A 19,158-nucleotide genomic window follows, 5' to 3' on the forward strand; every position below is an offset into this window, starting at 1 on the left:
TTGTAATATCATGCCTACATTGGTTGATGTCTCGTTCATGGATGAGACTAACTTGTCTAGAATGAGATAAACCATTTAACTCATTTTACAATTATTTATTCATATATATATATATATATATATATATATATATATATATATATATAATTTATTTTTTTAAATAAGGTATATTAGAAGATATTTTATCGTTAAATCATATTTTATTTAGATGATAAGTATTTAAAAAAAAAATTTATTTCAATTTAAATAAACAAAATCCTAGTTCACTTGAAGGAGTTTTACTGACTTGTTTGAGATTTTCAAAATATCATTCAAGTCATATCATTTGTTTTGCGAGATTTTGCACGTGTGAGATGGCTTATCTATCTGTCTCGTTCATGAACAATATCGAGATGACTCGGGCAAAATATCTCAATCGAAATTTAAAACCATGGTGTGCACTTTGCACTGTGTTTCCAATGTTTAAAACTTTAAATGGAATTACTTGGTACAATTCAGTCTTACCCAAAATTTTCATCACTGTGTTGGTCAATACTCGTGTTCATTTATTTTATTAAAAAAATTAATTTGGATCGTGCATGTCAGATTTTTCACGAGCACTAAAACATATTTCATCGAGATCAATTGATTGAATGATGAAACTTGTAAATGATATTTTTGTAAATTTGAAAACTAACCAACGTGATTTAGGGTAATGAACTATAGTTTTCTTGATTTTTTATCAAAATGATCTTATTATATTAAGTTTAAAGAAAAAATTACTAAAAAAAAGATTAAATATTATAATATTTACAGATAAAAAAAAAAAATTAATTCGTTCGACAATTCAACGTTTTAAGTGGAGGTTAAATTGTCGAGGTGTTAAAGCAAACTATAAAAATGTCGGACAATCTAGCGTTTTAATCATTCGAAGGACAATTTTGGTAAAGTAATTTATTTTAAAACATTAAAAACATGGATAGGCCAACGAGTTAATTTAGACTTTCGAATGACTTACTTTATTTTTGGTAATTTTTGAAAAAATAATTTTTTTTTTTTTAAATCAAAATATTAGACCCCTCTTTTAGTGATATTTTCCGTTTAAATGGAAAAGATGGGGGCATTTGTGGAATCCAAAATTTGTTGTCACGTTCTTTATTTATGTTAATGGTAAAGATAAATATTAAAAAAACTAAAGAACATTTAACTTGAATGTAGCTAATAAGGAAAGAAATAGGCCGTTCATGTCAAAGCTGTTTTAAGTGGGACTTATCGGTCCATTGTATCCTAATCGAAATGAAATTATGTTACTCATACACGTGTCAGAATAGAATCAATCATACACTCGTGGGAGTTGGATACTCATGTCTTATTTGCACGATCTGGGCACCAGGTGTCGAACAAGTGTGGGATAAACCAACAAGTGGCAGGAAAAGAAATACGTAGTGGATTAGCTATTGAGCATCCAGTAGTACAGGATTCAGAGTCTCTTCAAGAAAAGAGCGGGGAAAGAACCAAGACCCCACACAAGTTCGAAAACCCTACGGTTGGCAAAAACCTGTTTCTCTGTTTTTGGTTTTGGTTTTGGTTTTAGTTTTAGTTTCAGAGGATGAGTGCCATGGATACACAAGCGCACGATAGCAAGAAGAATTCGTGTAACCGAATGAGTGAGAAAAGAACAAAGAAGAAGAAAAAAAAAAAAAAGAAGAAAAGAGAAGAGAAATCCAAAATAGAAATTACAGATGTATGGAGACTGTGAGGGCAGTTTTATCATTTTTGGAAAGATCTCTTGGGTCTCAATTTTTCGGTTACAAATTAGGGTTTATCGTAATTTTCCAGTAATTCTGTCTACAAATATTAAATGTATTTTAATAATGCAGCTCATACATAGAGTCATAGAGAGAGCAAGAGATAGAGACAGAGAGTGAGAAAGATTGAGAAATAGAGAGAGATTCAGAGAAAGAAATCGAATTCTCTTGAGTTTTGATCTTTGATAATTCAACAATTTTCACAGTTTAAGGTGAAAATCTCTTTCAATTTCATATATATTTGTTCTACTAATGTAATCTCCAAGTAATTTTGATTTTAAAATTTAAAGCATCAAGTCTGCTGGATTCTTTTATCATGAATCTGCAATGCATGTTAAGTATCTTCTCAGCTGTATCAATGTTTGAATTTCTTTGGTTTTGGTGTTTATTTTGATTTATATTGATGTCATTTATGTACATATTTTACTGCATGTAGTGATGGATTTAATGGAATGCTATAGAAAGTTATATTTTGTGATTATTTGTTATTTTTTCCCAATTTTTTTGGTCCATTTTGTTAGTTCTTGTGGTTGAAGAATTTGTTTGAGAAGTATAAAGAGATTATTTAAACTGGCTTAATGTTATATTTATCAATTTGTATGACAAAGAATGAGCATGAGAAATGTTAATCTTAGTATGAGTATTGACATTGATTCAAAGAGATGACGATTCTTCGTTTGTGGTTAAAATCATTGCACGAGTCATGTCTATTTTGGTATTAACTCGAAGTCTTGTTGATATGAGAGCTCGAAATGAAGGTGGGAACTTGCTAAGTTGGTAATGTCTGTGAATATTGATACTCAAACATCCACCAAAGGAAAATAATAATAAGGGAGCTGGTAATAGAAATTCAAGTAGCATGTTATTCATTAGCTTGTTGATCATTTTGCTTTCAAAATGTTGTAATTTTCAATTTTTGTGCAGGTATTAAAGGCTAATTAACACATTTCCTCTATTTTTTTTGTTCAAGTAATGGTTTGTGAATTTTTTGGAAAATATAGATTCTAACAATCATTTGTTGTATCATGTTGGTCCCACATGAAACTATTGTCGTATTCTTGTCGGACACTCGGATCAATCTTGTGGTCATGGCGCAACCAATTGAATGACATCTTAAAAGTTAAAATAGTCGTTTAGTGATAGATAGCTATAACTTTTGCATGCAGGGGTGGAGCTAGGGTTTTGCCCATGTGGGGGCAACTAAAAGTGGAATTTTATTTGTGGGGGCAACCAAGAGGGGAAAAAAAAATTGTGGGGGCAATAGCGGCGGATTTTTCCGTCGCTATTATCTGTCGTAATAACTCACAAATCCTTATAACTAAGAAAATTCTTGTGGGGTCAATTGCCCCCACTGTAAATCCACCCCCGTTTGCTTGTCTCATGCCTAGAGTTGCTATTTGGTTGGGTTTGACTGCACCGTTTGTGGGAAATTTGATCTTTAATCTAATTGATATGATAATTTTCTCATTTTTAAGCTGTCAATTGGTTGTATTGTATCATAACCCCCTTTCGTTTTGTTTGTATATTTAGATTTTGGAAATCGTCAAGCAAGATATCATAGATCTCCTTTTTAGTTTCCTGAGAGGTGAAAATTATTTGGGTCCACCTGAGCCCAACTACCCCGTTTATGCTATTTTTATCTTTAATCCAATTGGTAGGATGTTTTTGAAACAATCAACTGGGTGTATCATATCATAACGCCCCCCTTTTGTTCCTATATTTAGATTATGGAAATCATTGAGAAAGATATTATCACGATTCTTTTGCAATTCCCTAAGCTTCTACAAACTTATGGTCATCTACCTACCCTGCAACCTTAAAACCTTATATAAGGAGATATGTAGAGAAATGAAACCATAAAATTCATCCCTGAAGTCTATATTCTACCTCTGGTGTTCTACCGTTTCTTCAAAAAACCTTTTGTTTTAGCAAAGTAGTGAAGCTCTTTAAGTTATATCATTATCATTTATGCTCGATGTTGTCAACTAGTTCAAAAGGCAAGTTGGTTGTATTGAGCTTTCTATGGTATTTTTTATTATTTTTATTTTTTGTTGTATCTTTGTGTTTTCCTTGTTTGATCCATATTTAGCTTTTGTACCATTTGCCTTACAAGAAAGACGCGGTAATAGTTTTTTCTACTTTGTAAGATAAACCCACATTTCTCACTGTTAAAACACAAAATCCAACAGCCGGGATAAAACATATAGCTTGAGGGTACATCACGTATCTCTAAGATGAATCCTGATACTTGGATTTCACATTTAACGGTCAAGATCGCGTGCTTGTTTATGAGTCTCTTTTTGCGAGTATATATATGCCCAACTAATATCATTCTATTGGAAGAAAAAAAAAACAATAATAAATTCAATGTCTATCACTATGTGTAAGCAGTTGTTACCTATATCTCCTTGGTTCCTCTTCTGCCATCCAAGCTCAAAGATGAACGAGACAAGATCCCTATGGAGAATATGGGACAAACTTGTTAGTGGAGTCTAAATAAGACCACAATATATAAACAAATATTATTTGCAGGAAGTTGTATGTAGATCATTCAATGATTTTCCAAATAAGAGAGCAAGGACTAGGAAAATTAGCCATCGCTCCTAACACCATCCAAAATCCAATCATACTAAGAATAAAAAAATGGGAATAAGAAACATGTGTAGATTATTAACCTAACCCGTAGATGTTATTTGTATACTGATTTTGTGAAGGTTGATCTTCTGAATTGCAATATATTTTGTGTGGATGTGACCTTAGTATGCTTTTTTAACAATTTCTTAAATCTTAAAATAATTAGAACGTTGAACATTTTGTTGTATTGAAGGGATTATTTTGGTTTACTATTGTTGTATTGAATTTTGGTGAAGATCAATATAGGTCTTGATGTTTTCTTGTAATTTGATTTGAAGGTCATATGACATATTTATTATCTACATCTGGTTATTTTTATTATGTATGCATAGGTTTTGTATTTGCTTCTACTATAGGTTCAGAAGGAACTATGGACAAAGGTCAAAACAGTGGAGACAAAGCTTATCAAACTAGGGCTATTTGTTTGCATGCTTTCTGGGATTTGGCAAGGTTGTGCCCATTAGTATTTGTCTTCCTTCTAAAAGAATGTTATCTGCATGGTAATTTTTCTCTTACAAGTGTTCTTGTTTCTAAGAGATCAATGAGCATGATATTATTTTTTGTGGTGCATGTATAATGTCATTTGTATAATCAATATCCTTTGAATCATAAGTATTTTTTATCAGATGAATTATATTCTTGTCGTTTCTCTATTTACATTAGAAGATGCTTGCAATATATATCCTTAATGTTGTCAATGCATTTGGGTGTGATTTTTTCTCATAATTTTACTTGGAGACTCCATTATTTTATTTGACTTTTTTTTTCTGTATTGAAAACCATGATGGACTCAAGTTCAGTATGCATTTGAAAGAAAAGATGGTTTTGCTGTTCCACCCTCCATACGCTACTCTAATTTGATCATTCTTCTTATGAATATACTTTAATTTAAATTATTGGATAGATTTATGGTATGTGGAGATGTCTTTATGTACTTTTTCACATATTCTTTTTCTATTTTTTTAATGTTAAAAACTCGAATGTGCCAAATTAGGCAAGTTGTAATTGTGTGTTTGTCATTGTTAAATGACCCACATTCATGTGTATACACATGAACAAATAAAATTAGGACGAGTTTGAGTCGACTCAGGTGAGTTGGAATTGAATCGGAGGCCTTCGAGCAAGTTTTTCACTGTGAATCAGTCATCTCATTGACTCTTCCAAAAATCAAGTTGATTTGTCAGATTTTTTGAAAAACTCAGTTGTCCTGTTGAGAACTTGACTGATTGTTTTGTGATTGCCATACCTATTAATCTAAATATTGAAAAATAATAATTATTTTTGAAATATCTACACTTTTTTGCATCGCTGTAAAAATTGGTTTGAATTGGTTTGGGAGGGTTTGACTCATCTAATCTGGAACGGGTCGGCTGAGTCAAACTGGACTCAGTGGGTACTGACCGAATACCAAAAACTGAGTCTTAAAACCATGGTTGAGACCCAAAGGATCTTTAGGCCTTTCAGGAGGAAGTATGGTATGTAACTATGTATGGCTAAGCTCATAAACTATCTTATGAGTAAATTGGATCCTGTCATCATCAATGAGGTGAAAGAATCAATAGTTTCTACAGATCACAAGTGGAGCTCCCTCCACAGGAGCATATGTATTACAGAAACATATGGGACTGGGACAGGTCCAATGGAAATGGACCTCACTTGGTTGCATGCCATGTCATCCATATGGGAAGTTTACATTTTAGTGTCCACGGCTATAGAATCTGTCTGGCCCAGCTAGTGTGTCAAGGACAAGTAACCTCAACCTCTTCATGATGCTGGTAGACTTTTTAAATTAGTGGCAAGAACATAAAATATAATGGTCAATTTCTTCCATGAATTTTTGTGACTGACTGACCTCTTAACATGTTGAATGCAATACAGTAAATCCGAACAACATAGAGATGTTATGGTATTTTCTTATGATGATTGACTAGTCTACACATGTCTGTTCAATTTCATGTACTGCATTTAGATAAATCACTTATTTTTTGTTTCTCATTGAATAACACTTTTGAAGGCACACACAAGGCGACCCTGAAGTTCTGTGCTCTTCGGGAACAAGTCCTACTTGTTCTTCATAACTCTCCCGTGCCTGGACCTACTACTTTTATTGTTCGGTGCTTATACATAGTGCCTATACTGGGAAATCCCTACACCCAAGGTATCAGTCAGTTATTGTTGTCTGCTCTTCGACAGTTGCTAACCATTCAAAACTTCCCAATCACCCCTGAAGATTTATCTGAAGCAAGGAGCCTGGCTGCCCGGTTATTTCTTGATTGCATTGCTGGCTCTGTCATCTACGAAGAAGGGACTCTGATAAAACTACTTACAGTTGTCGACGTTGGGTTGAAAAACATTGGAGAAGCCTTGTGTGGTTTGGAGGTGAATGATGATAATTTGGACATAGCAAAGAAATACATTGAACCATACATCCTCAGAACGATAGAATCTCATTCTTATACATTTGCTGTCAGTCTCCTAGAACACTTTTCCATCCACAACTCTGACCAGTCATTTCTTGTGAGAATGATGCAAGTAAACCAGTTCAAAGCAGCACATAAGTGGGCAACATTCATGGGGAAGTCGATGTTGTGTTTGATGGTTCAACAATATATTGACATGAAGATGCTAAAGAATGCTTACAAAGCTATAAAGGAAAACAATCTTCAGCAGGAATTTCCTGATGAGCATCTTAAATACAAAGAAAGGTATGCCCTTGATAAAGATCATGTACTTTTCACACTCTATGCCCTTATAAATTTTCTTTTATCCTCAACAATTTAATATAAGTACTCCCTGTTTTGCAGTTCACTAAAAAAGCTGGTAGAAAAAGGGTGCTGGGATATTGCAGAGGCGAAGACTCACAATGATAGACAACTCATTGATTATCTGGTGAGAAGTAGCTTTAAACATGAGCTATTGTTATGATCATGGTTCACAATACTCTTGCATTTTCGTAACTAGTTGGTGCTTTCAAATAAGCAAAAGATGTTCTGTTTATACACTACGTTTTAATTCTACAACTGAATAAAATCATGTATTATGAAACATTCATGGAAAATAAGGTCCAGAGTTTCATTTCAGAAACATTCCAAATTTATTCCTATAAACTTTTTCAGAAAAAAGAGGCTGAAAATCAGTCTCAATTAAGTGGATCCCACTTCTCTTTAGAACCAAGAGAAGGAAAAAATAAATAAAGAAAAAGTATTTGTACCTACCACCACAATAATTGTTTAAACTTTTTTAGATCCATTTATAAAGGATAATGTTCCTCTTTGATGCAGAAGAAGTATGGGAGGGAGGGTTAGTGGACTTATACACCCAAAAACCAAACACAGCTTTGGATGGGGAATTCTATCCATTCAATTCAAGCATTTTTTTTCATCATGAATTTTCTCGAAACCCGTGAAAATACTTAAATTAAATGGTTAGAATTATTAATCAGCTAGCTTTTGGTGTACTATTCCACCAAAAGGTGGGTCAAACATTCATGGTTAGTGGGCCCAATAGATAAATAGTTAAGCATACCTGGTGGGAATCGAATCCACAATATTTGATTAAATAAGTTAGTTACATATTGTTTTAGTGTAACTGCTCAGCTAGCACAGAAGTTGCAAAATTTTGGTTGAGGACCTTAACTGTCATTTGAAAATATAAACAATGTATATCAAGCATGAAAGAAACCTGATTCAGTTCTGCACAAAATAAAGGTGTATTTGGCTTTGGAAGCGGGGTACTCGGAGAAAGTTGACAAATTGTGCCAGCGATACTCCCTTTCAGGTTTCATTAAACTCACAGGTACGCAAAAATCGTTCTTAGTTCTTACTCTAATTATGAAGTTTTAAAGTATAGAAATGTGATTCAAACATATGTGAGTTTTAAACTGGACATCAATATTCCAGAACTGTTTTGTTTTTTCCATCACATGTAAACTTGCATGAAATCTTCTCAAGAAAGTGTTCCAAGGATTACGTTTTGATTGCACACCTGGAATTTTGTGATATAGTTTATGTTTCTATATTTTATCAATTTTGGTTGAGTTGAGGAAAGTTTGCGGTATTTTGACTGTAATTTGAAAAAATTTCTCGATGAAACTTATGTACTGAAATCGATGCCCCAAGATTTAAATATTTGTGCATTTCTCCCCATTTCATCCTTTTGTGGTGGGGCTTACCTTGGTGTTTGACTTTAAATTCATGTCATTGTTTCTGGTTAATGTAAAATGTACTTCTCAATTTCTTCCATGGATGATTTCAGATGTACCACATATTGATTAATTTGGGCTTATTGGTGCAGAAGCAGAACCAAAAGCAAAAGCAAATCCTTCAACAACTTGTTATCTACAACTTAACGAATTGCTTTCAGAAGATATCAACTGGGTTGATGAAATTGATTGTTTGCTCAGTGCTACATCTCATATTGCGGGTTGTAAAGTTATTGGTATAGATTGTGAATGGAAAGCTAACTATGAAAAAGGAAGCAAGCCCAACAAGGTAGTCTTTGAACATTTCCTGACACAAGGTTCATATTTGTCATAGTTTTTGGATTCCCTGTCATAGAGGATTTGGATTGAGGTAGTATGAAAATTTTGAAGGCCAAAACTTGCCTCTGTACATGATTGAATGATGAAGATTGATGGCGCTGATGATGTTCATTTTTTTAAGCCTTTTTTATTTTGAAAGAAACCATTATAAAACTTTTCCACTATCCTACTAAATGCCGATGCTGCAGTCATTTTAATCTGTTTCTACCAATGGACTTGTTCTGTAGTATTGACAATATGGGCATTTCAATGTTTCAGGTGTCGATCATGCAGATTGCCTCTGAGGAGGCAGTGTTCATCTTTGACTTGATAAAGTTAACCAAAGAAATACCCGAGGCCTTAGACAGTTGCCTCAAACGAATTTTTCATTCGTCAAGCGTACTCAAGCTCGGTATGCACATATCTCAAAGCATCACTTGCAGAAGAATTGTTTCTTATTTTCTTTTTTCGAATATTCATGTTATTATGATAGTATTTAACCTCGAGATGAAATCTGCAATCTTATTTAGAAACGAGAATCCTCCCTCCTATCCCTTGCTCTCTTCTATACAGGTGGAACTCATAAAAGGGAATAGGGGGGACCTGGACTCACTGTTAAATTGGCTAATAAGAAATCTCTGAATAAATATTCAGTCTCTTCAGATGTTTGCATCATTGTTAGCATCCAGTTAATATGATTTTTTTTTTTTTCCCTTTGGTGGACTAGTAGCTCTATATATTTTGCACATTTCCTTTAAAGAAGCAAAAAAAATTGAAGGTTTCTCCTAACTTCAAAGATGAAGTAAACAACTTACTGAATAATGGTTTGGTTTATTTGTGGTCTCTGCAACTTGTAGGCTATAATTTGTCATGTGATTTACATCAGCTGACTCATTCTTATGGTGAGTTGGAGTGTTTCAAGCACTATGAAATGCTCCTTGACATTCAGAATGTCTTCAGAGAACCTCGTGGTGGTCTCTCTGGGCTTTCCAAGGTAATTCGAAAGATGACTCCAGCCCCTCCTCACTAAATCCTGTTTTATTATTATTATTGGGTTTTTTTTAAACTTCGCTTTACCTCCTTAATTGGTCTAATAAATAAAACACGCATTATTTTCAGTTTGTTGGCATCTTCCACTTTGACTCAGGTTAATGTAAAATCTTTTGCTGAAATGACCAAAATGTCCATTGAACACATCTTAGTTCTATCTCTTAAAGCAGATTTATTAGTGAAAAAAGAAGATAGACCTTATAAACCGACCTCAATAGGATTCCAACATTAATATGTTACACATGTAACACATCTAAGAGCAGCATTTATGGATGTCTTTGGTCAATGATAATGACCAACTCAAAGGAAGAGACACCAATATATTTAAAATGGTTGGGTGTTTGGCTGATTCAAAAAATTAACTAGGCAATATTTTGCTACTTTGTTTTTCTTGGATTGAGGTTTTTCTTTTATCACGTTTATGGCCTTTCTAGTCAGAAATATATAAATAAATGAAGCAATATTTCTTTAGATTATAGTGATTTAAATAGCTTGTTTATGTTTCAAGCATAGTTCAGATCAAACCATGAGAATAACTTTTGTGGTGGTTATTGAACCAGAAAATATTGGGAGCTGGTTTGGACAAGACGAAACAAAATTGCAATTGGGAGGAACGACCTTTAAGTCAGATTCAAGTATGTACCTTTTTTTCTCTTTTCAATAAATTTTTGGTTGGTTCAATTTCTTCAAGTTCTATTATTGAAGTTGAGGAGCGATTTCAATAGAATATTGAACCTAATTCCATTCGAAACCATATTTCATAAGAATGGAAAATGACCTTAATAGTAGTTACGAGGATTTTGTGAAGGTTTTGATTTGGTAGGATTTTATCATGGAAATTTGAGTTTGTAATATTATTTCTACTGAGTTGTTGACTACAGAAATTAACAAGAAACATCCCCCAAAAAGGTCCCACGATAGAAAAATATAATTTTTGACATTTCATGTGAAAAATGAATCATACTTGTTAATCCCGAGTTAAGAAGCAATACATAACTTCAAAGCCACTAAAAACTTTTTAAGGAGAATTTTTTGTTTTCCTGTTGTTTATCTTAAATGGGTGAAAAAAGAGTATCTAATAAAGTGAAAATGATGTGCAGTTGGAATATGCAGCCCTCGATGCCGTTGTACTCATTCATATATTCCGTCATGTCCGCAATCAATCTTATCGGTCAGGTGTCAATTACAAGGTTGAATGGAAGTCCAACATTGTAAGTAAAAGAGAAAAAATAAAACTCAATATACTCTTTCTCTATTTGGTAGTGTTCTTTCAACAGTTTTTTATTGTTTTTGGTATGATGAATCTACAGATTCCCCACTTCGACGGTAATGAGAAAAAAAAGAAGAAAAAATCAAAATCAAAATCAAAATCGAAAAGTAAGAGGGAGGCTGAAGATGACGAGAGCGACATCATGGGTTCCAAGTCCAATTAGTGGCAGTTCACATGTTTGTTGCCCTTTCTTTTGCTTTCAATTGTCAGCTGTAAATATCCATTATAGGTTGAATGAACAAATAATGAAGCACAGGCACATCTGTGATTCTTATAAGGCCTTCCATTGTTTAATATGTTGCATATATATGGCTAATTCTGCTCATCAACTCAAGTTTTTTTTGTTTTTTTTTTTTTGTTTTTTTGTTTTTTATCATTTTGAATAAGTATCAGATTCATTGCCATCGAACACCTCATTAATGGGCCACAGTCAGAAAATTACATCAATTGTTTGATGTAATCCGGGCACTCAGAAACTTTTATTTAGGGAAAATTACTTAAAAGGACCGTGGAGGAGTTACTGACGAGTTCACCACTTTTATTTATTGTCTAACTTGGTGCTTTTTTATTTAGTGTCGAGTTTAACAATTTTTATGGGAAGATCCACTAAAAACTTGACATAATGGTTTGTTTAGATGAAATCAACGCAAAAGAATCATTTTTGATCGATTTTCATTCAAAAACTAAGAAAAATATAGTGGAGAAATCCTAGTTTTTTATATACATCTTAAAAAATGTTTGAAAAAAAAATCCTTGAAAATGACTTTTTCATTCTTAAATTCTTTCCGACGGAATAGAATATTCGAAACTTGATTGAGATGTAAAAAATCCAATTTTTTTTATGAGAACGATGAATTCGAAACATTCAATTGTGAGAAATGTTGGAGATGAGGCCCAGAGACCGTTAAGAAAAGAAAAAAAATTACCAAATGGACTGTTAAGAGATTACCCAAAACTTAAAGTCCCTTCGCCAAGGTCCTTTAATAATTTTGCCTAAAAAAATAATAATTAAATAACATAACAAAAATAGGGGTGCCAATGGGTATCAATTTAATAGAACCGATCAAAATTGAAATCGAAAATGCCAATTCCTTTTTTATTGGAACCGATTAGAACTAGGTCTAAAATGAAATCAAACCGATAGGAACTGGAACCATTAGGTTCCTATCCAATGGGTATCTGTATTACCTGGAACCAATTTATTTTGTCATTTCTTTCCATATTATAGATGATTTATATTTTTTTTATTTCAAAATAAATGTATGTTATATAAATTTTTTCAATTTTTCATATAAATTATCAATTGAAGCTTAAAATGAGTTACCCTTCTAAATATTTATTCCTTTAATTAAGATAAAAATTTATATTTTAAAAATCATTAATTTGTATCTTTAGTATAGCAAATTATAACTAAGTTAATAATTTTATTAATATATGTTAATTTTTTGAAAGGAATATTTTTTTTGAATAATTTGAACTACTTTTTTTCTTATTCGATTCTTGAGAATCAAAACTGATGGGTACCCATGATTTTTTATAATTCCATTTATTTTAGAACCAGACCCAAAACTGATAAGAATCGAAACCAAACTAAATATAATGGTTATGATTCTAAATTCTTTAAAAATCCAACCGAAACCAACCCATATATACCCCTAGACAGCAGCCTATTTATTCCGAAAAGAAAAATAAATAAATATTAAAGGAGAGAGAACAACTACATGAAGTGAAACTACCATAATGTGACCCTCTCTCAAATCATCTTGTTGAATGATTCATCGAGTCCAATCACTGAATCCTCACAACCCCATCACCATGATCATTTTCATCCTTGAGATCTACAACAGCATTGAAATTGCAATTTTTGCCACGATCCAGCTCTTGCAGGTTTTGTGGCGAAGCATTCTGGTTCATGCTGTTGCTGGATGAGGATGACACCGAACCCATTGGTGACATGGGTGGGTGGGTGAACAGCCACGAATGAATCAACAATTGGGGTGGTTGTGGTGGATCCCACTGTAATTGATGGTAGTGGTGATTGGTGATGGTGGTGGTGATGCAATGGGTGCATTGCACCCACTAATCTCTTCCATATGCCCTGGAAGCCGACTTTTTTGTTGGATCAATATCGCAGCATGAACAAGGCTTCCCTAATCAGGTGTGGTGCCCCTCCATTCTTGGATGGGATATGGTGGAAAGACTTCGCGTATTTGTTAGTGTTTGGTTCTCTTCCTGTACCGGATTTTTAGCACATACAACCATGGTACAAATTCCAATGCCGTATTTGGCGTTTCAGTTCATCGACCAAACGGCAACTCTTTCTTTTTTTTTCCAGATCATGCGTTCTTCTGTTTTTCACTAGTGCAATCAATTTCTCTCTTTTCTTTATATTCATCTTCCAAGAAATATACAAAACAAGTAGATTAACAAAACAATGATCCAAACAATACTAAAAGTAGCACAACTGCCCCTAAACAAATTTAGATAACACCATCTTGAATAATGATTCATCACATATTGAAATAAAAGTTATTTTTTTCCTTCAAGGGGGTGGTCAATAAGAGGAATGTCATAAGCGTTGAACATTCAATATAAATAAAGCTGGCTCAAATTTAAAAATAAAAATAAAAATTGGAGTAATAATATGTTGCAGAGGTTAATCTGACCCAAATTTCTAACAAAAATTACTGGAACAACAATAAAGAAAAAATTGCCGCCATCTTCTTCCCATTCTCTCTTTCAACAGATATTGCACATATAAATATAATAAGACACCTATTTCATTAATATTCATTCAGTGATAGATTACACCCTCACCACTTACGACCTCACCAATGCGGTATGCCATATTGCTTCCATGACTTCCCCCAAGTATTCTAACAGAAGCCTCTGGGCTAACGACAAGAACCATCCCAATCCCCATGTTGAAAGTTCGCCTCATTTCAGCATCTTCGATACTTCCAGCCTGCACAAACGTTAAAAAATTTAAATTGTACAATGAGAAGTATGGAATCATGGACTGGGATGCAGGTCATGTTTGATACAATTACTAATATGACCCAACATTCTTTCATCGAGAGTATAAAATAGGATCAAAAATCGAATTCAAAAGCATAAATCTTGATAATTTTCCTGTGACTCTGATCTCTTATTCGCTTTTGGGCTTAACTTAAACCTCGATGAGGCTAAAGAAATGGATTCTTACCTCTTGAATCCATTTGAACACAGCAGGGACCTCCCAAGAATCTTTATAAATGGCAGCTCCAAGGCCTTTGGGAAAGACTCGAGGTATATTGTCAGTAAACCCACCTCCTGTGATGTGGGCTATCCCTTTCACACCTCCCTTGCTGATGATGTCAAGCACCTTTTCGACCAATAAAATATAAGTTTTCTCAAACACACATCTTTAATCAAAATGGTAATATCGAGAAAAAGTAATCAGCCAAAACATGAGAACTGACCTGCTTAACATAGATTATGGTCGGGGCCATCAGAGCTTCGCCTAGTGTGATAGGTTTTCCAGGAAGTTGATCCTTCAGAGAAAGGCCACTTCGAGCCAAAACCCTGTAAAGAAATAATGCAATCTAAGGAGTTTGAGAAAAAAAAAAATTATTATTGAAAACTTCAGAAAGGAAGCATGAAAGTTAGATTTGTTAAAGAATGATCGACCAACCTTCTAACAAGAGAGAACCCATTAGAATGGACTCCACTAGATGGAAGGCCAATGAGTACATCTCCAGCCACAATGTTTTTTCCATCAATGACAGAGTCTTTTTTTACAATGCCAACTGCAAAGCCACTGAGATCATATTCTCCATCTGCATAGAAATCTGGCATTTCTGCTGTCTGCGAGGCATAAATTAGTATACACTGTGATTGACCAAATAATACATAGTTTCTAACATAATCAGTGAACTTTACAAGTAGTCTATAATCCATATTACCAGTCAACTTCAGAGAATAAAACAGTTTCCACACTCGAATGAATGGATCACATGAGAAAATTCTAGAACTAGGATAAACTTTTTCTTCTTTTCACTTTTCACTTTTCGTTTTCTTCCCCAATAAGGACTAAGATGAAACTGAATATGAATAAAACCGAACATTCGCACAATTATTGAGTGGATTAATATTGTACAACCAAACAATTTCCTTCTTCAAGGATAATGATATATCTTCTGAGTAATGTAGACCATGAATATCTAATGGTCCACACATATCACAGCGATAAAAATGACACACAAAGAAGAGGGAGTAAGACACTATTTGAAGCGCCCAACATAGGAGGTCCCTAGACCCAAACTAAAATAGAAAAAGAATACTGCCAACCATTTAACCCTCTAATCAAATCTTTTTCCCCAGAAAGATTCACATGAATTCCTAACTATACTAGAGAATACAAAAAAATATTTAATGGTTACGATTGCCCTCCTGGGTATTTTTGCCATGAAAATTTCTTACTTAGGACCCAACGTTTGCAATACTATTTTGAACAAACAAAAGAAAGCAAAAGATCAGATGTGCCCAAATAAGTAGGTCTGGCATAGAAATGTCTCATCTGGGACCACCACTCCACCTCACTAGCACACCACTTGCACAAATATTCCACTAATAGACTGTGATAACATCTGTAAAACTCAATATCTATAATTTTCTTTTCCTTAAACCCAGTAGTATAACAAGTATTATCTTTACGATAGCATTTATCATGATTCAAGAACTGAATTTCAAGGGCAAGTGTTAAAGAAGAGATGAGAATACCTCCCCCCCTAAGAGAGCACAGTCTGACTGTTGGCATCCATCTACAATGCCTTTAATTACCTGAAAAAGTAGATGAAGAAACTCATAAAATACCTATATCATAACAATAGTCTATTTCTCTGTGGAACCGAGTACATGAAAATAGATATGCACAAAGAACTTGTGAGCAATGTTATGAATTTCACAAGGCATCCACCTCACTTGTCCCAAAAAGAAAAGACATCTACCTTTTCGGCAAGATCAACATCAAGATGGCTCGTAGCAAAGTAATCGAGGAAGAACAATGGCTTTGCTCCAGAAGTAACAATGTCGTTAACACTCATGGCAACCTGGAGAAGAAAGACATTATAATGCCTGGCCTTAATTCCTAAAAGGATAGTGAAAGGTCCAATTCAAATTATACCAGATCAATACCAATAGTGTCATGGATTCCAGTTTCAAATGCAAGCTTAAGTTTAGTTCCAACACCATCTGTACCAGCAACAAGGTATGAATCCCCTGTTCAATGAAACAAGGTTAGAAATCTGAATTAATATCTGGACGCTGAAAATGGAAAATTTAAATAATAGCCAGACCCTTCTGGAAAGAAATGAACTAATGCCAGACTAAGCATCAGAACTAGATGTCCTACTTGCCAATGCCATAACCAGTGGTCACCCAAGCTAAAAACAACCTAATTTTCGATGACCCTTGCAATTTAAAATTTCGGAATTTTCTGACAGATAGGGCAAAGTTGCATTGCCATTAATAATACCAGTCAAGATTTACAGTGGAGGCAATCGAGGCACTTGCCCCCACAATTTAAAAAAAAAATTACCTTATCCTCTTTAGAATTTGCCCCCACCCCACTCAAGTTTATGGATTTATTAGAACCCTTCTATTTAGATAATATTTGGGAGTTGCCCCCACCCCCACGATGACATTGCCCCTTGACTTAATTCTTCTCTCATAAACTAATAAGAAGTGACCTAAATACTCTTTTCTACAACCTCTAACAAAAAACCCTTGAATTTTCACTTCAAAACCACTCATCTTCATGTTCTTCAACCTTATCGGGCAACTAGAGTTTGCCCCCCACTGCAAGAAAATCCTGGCTCCGCCCTTGATACTAGTTTCTTGTATGTCGTGTTGGGAATCTCCAATTGGGGACTTGAATATGTGGAAATGTGTTAGCATGCAGTTTTTTGGACATGTAAATCCGACACTTATACGCTTATTAATGTTTACGGACATCTAATAAATATTTCAACTTGAAAGTAGGATCCTTTAGAGCTCCAAATTGGGCTATCTTTGTGTCATTTTATACAACTTATTTAACATTTTAAATTGATTTGGTGCCAACATCAGGATAAAAACATGTAGAAAGATCATTAAAACAAAGAATAGCCTAAGAGAAAGAAATACCCAAAACATACTTCATATTAAAGCTCTTCCACACTTTGAAATTTGAATCCAACACCACAAAAAAGGGCAGCCACATACTCATAAAGTCTAATGACATCCCTCAAACCTACTAAGAGTGATTTTCTATGTGATTTCAGACTTTTTTCATTTGTTTGATTTAAAACAGAACTGAAAAACCATGCGGGAAATGGAAACAAGAAATCTCTTTCTGGACAATATGTAATACTAATCCCTAAAGTGACGAATGCATGTATTTGTAAGCATAAAAAGATTTCCCAATAAACATAACCACCTGTCAACAAAGCCTCACATGAAGGAGTCTCCAACTGAAAAGTTGGCATTTTTCTTTTTTATAATGTGAAATTGCACATTAGAGCATTTGTCGAACTAGTAACAGCTTACTACAGACATTATTGCAGAAATATTTATTAAGTTAGTTTTAATCTCTCCAATTCTGTTAACATAACCAACAAATTAGGGTTCAAATTCAATTCCTCCACACCTTCATAAACCTAAGAACTTTGAAAAATTAAAAAAAACAAAAAAACAAATAAAAAAGAAAGATTGAAGCTTTAGAGAAACAATACCGAGAGGGAAAAGCCCTCCGAAGCCTCCAATCCCTGGCGCCATCTTCGCGATTCTTCGAACGAGCTCTGACCCAGCATCAATGTCAACACCAGCATCCTTGTAAGTCATGCTCTCAACACTTTCGCTCTTTGAGCTCGAGATTACATGGATTTTCTTCGAAACTGCTCTCGTTCTTACTTCCTCAGCAGCCACTGATAACCAAGGAGAGCTCTTGGAGATGGTCTCGAATGTGGATTTGCAAGGATAGGGTTTTGAAAAGTAGGGTTTTTTATCAGAAGATTTGATCGAGATTGAAACGCAGCGTAAGAGCTCTGCTTTTGCTCCGAAGCTTGTGTTCATGGCGACTGAGTGCGGGAGAGAGAAACGCGAGTCCAGGGTAATAGTTTCGGCGATATTAAGTCTAATTTATAGATAAGAGCTGATGTTGTAGAAACTGGTGCATTATATTATCATAGTCCATAGTCTATCCAATCCACATATCATTTTCTAGATACGCAAATTATTATTAAAAAAATCCAATATGAAAATTTCAATTCTTTTAAGTCTTTTCTGAAGATAAATATGTTTTCTAATAAAAATAAAATCCTGATAATTGACTCTCTTTACTTACGCTCCTTCTACCCAACCATGCAAAACCACAAGGATCTGTCTTGGTGTATCCTAAAACAAAGAATCTACGATTCTGTAAAGCGAACGTATAAAAAAGGGAGTCAAATGTTCACGACTCTTTAAAAAAATTATCTACAATCATTGATAGTCTAAGAAAGCAATACCCACCCTTCAAGGAGACTACAACAATGTTGTTCAAATATATGGGTTGATTTCAACTTGATTTCACTAATACTCCTAATTGACACTTAAATAAAATATCAATTTTGAGTATTATTGATTTTGATTCTAAGTACGCAACCCTTGGAACTAGAACCAAATCTTTCAAACATGATATAATCATCATGTGACGGATAAATTATAAAATTATATTTTATTTAAAAATAAATAAAATGTACAATGCATTTTTCAAACAACTTAAACTTTTAAAAGAAAACCTTAGGATTGGGATTATATATATATATATATATATATATATATATATATATATTACCAATAAACTAATTTTTATTGAGTTCAGTTCATTAAGCCAAGTC

At 33.8% G+C, this 19,158-nt stretch overlaps 2 protein-coding genes across 11 annotated transcripts; one reads left to right on the forward strand and one right to left on the reverse strand.

Moving 5' to 3' along the window:
* Positions 1–1,513: 1,513 nt before the first annotated feature.
* Positions 1,514–11,585, forward strand: LOC147402501 (uncharacterized). Of its 9 annotated transcripts, none has more exons than XM_086444173.1 (11): positions 1,516–1,999; positions 3,318–4,921; positions 6,436–7,126; positions 7,226–7,310; positions 8,129–8,216; positions 8,715–8,911; positions 9,220–9,352; positions 9,798–9,934; positions 10,551–10,625; positions 11,091–11,201; positions 11,301–11,585. In XM_086444173.1, the coding sequence occupies exons 2-11, from the start codon at positions 4,705–4,707 to the stop codon at positions 11,421–11,423; spliced, it is 1,857 nt and encodes a 618-aa protein (XP_086300299.1). In that variant the 5' UTR covers positions 1,516–1,999; positions 3,318–4,704; the 3' UTR covers positions 11,424–11,585. The 9 variants fall into 9 exon arrangements, with proteins under 9 accessions (XP_086300300.1, XP_086300306.1, XP_086300299.1 ...); XM_086444175.1 differs by having other exon boundaries at positions 4,754–4,921; XM_086444178.1 differs by having other exon boundaries at positions 4,754–4,871.
* Positions 11,586–13,852: 2,267 nt separating this feature from the next.
* On the reverse strand, positions 13,853–18,394 carry PUR5 (phosphoribosylformylglycinamidine cyclo-ligase, chloroplast / phosphoribosyl-aminoimidazole synthetase / AIR synthase (PUR5)). 2 transcript variants are annotated; one of them, XM_086444181.1, is made up of 8 exons: positions 18,013–18,394; positions 16,425–16,519; positions 16,249–16,350; positions 16,022–16,081; positions 14,934–15,106; positions 14,722–14,824; positions 14,466–14,624; positions 13,853–14,225 (listed from the first exon to the last, which is right to left on the reverse strand). In XM_086444181.1, the coding sequence occupies exons 1-8, from the start codon at positions 18,350–18,352 to the stop codon at positions 14,055–14,057; spliced, it is 1,203 nt and encodes a 400-aa protein (XP_086300307.1). In that variant the 5' UTR covers positions 18,353–18,394; the 3' UTR covers positions 13,853–14,054. The 2 variants fall into 2 exon arrangements, with proteins under 2 accessions (XP_086300307.1, XP_086300308.1); XM_086444182.1 differs by having other exon boundaries at positions 16,436–16,519; positions 18,013–18,256.
* Positions 18,395–19,158: the final 764 nt, after the last annotated feature.

The sequence above is a fragment of the Akebia trifoliata genome, chromosome 5 (genome assembly GCF_017979445.1).
Source record: "Akebia trifoliata isolate Shusen 1 chromosome 5, ASM1797944v1, whole genome shotgun sequence".
NCBI lineage: Eukaryota > Viridiplantae > Streptophyta > Magnoliopsida > Ranunculales > Lardizabalaceae > Akebia > Akebia trifoliata.

Coding starts and splice junctions, on each gene's coding strand:
- LOC147402501 (XM_086444172.1), top strand. CDS start 4,705: ATGACATATTTATTATCTACATCTGGTTATTTTTATTATGTATGCATA. Junction 9,353..9,797: donor GTCAAGCGTACTCAAGCTCG/GTATGCACATAT, acceptor TGCAACTTGTAG/GCTATAATTTGTCATGTGAT. Junction 10,626..11,090: donor GACCTTTAAGTCAGATTCAA/GTATGTACCTTT, acceptor AATGATGTGCAG/TTGGAATATGCAGCCCTCGA.
- PUR5 (XM_086444181.1), bottom strand. CDS start 18,352: ATGAACACAAGCTTCGGAGCAAAAGCAGAGCTCTTACGCTGCGTTTCA. Junction 14,825..14,933: donor GGGTTCTCTCTTGTTAGAAG/GTTGGTCGATCA, acceptor ATTTCTTTACAG/GGTTTTGGCTCGAAGTGGCC. Junction 14,226..14,465: donor TGTTCAAATGGATTCAAGAG/GTAAGAATCCAT, acceptor ACGTTTGTGCAG/GCTGGAAGTATCGAAGATGC.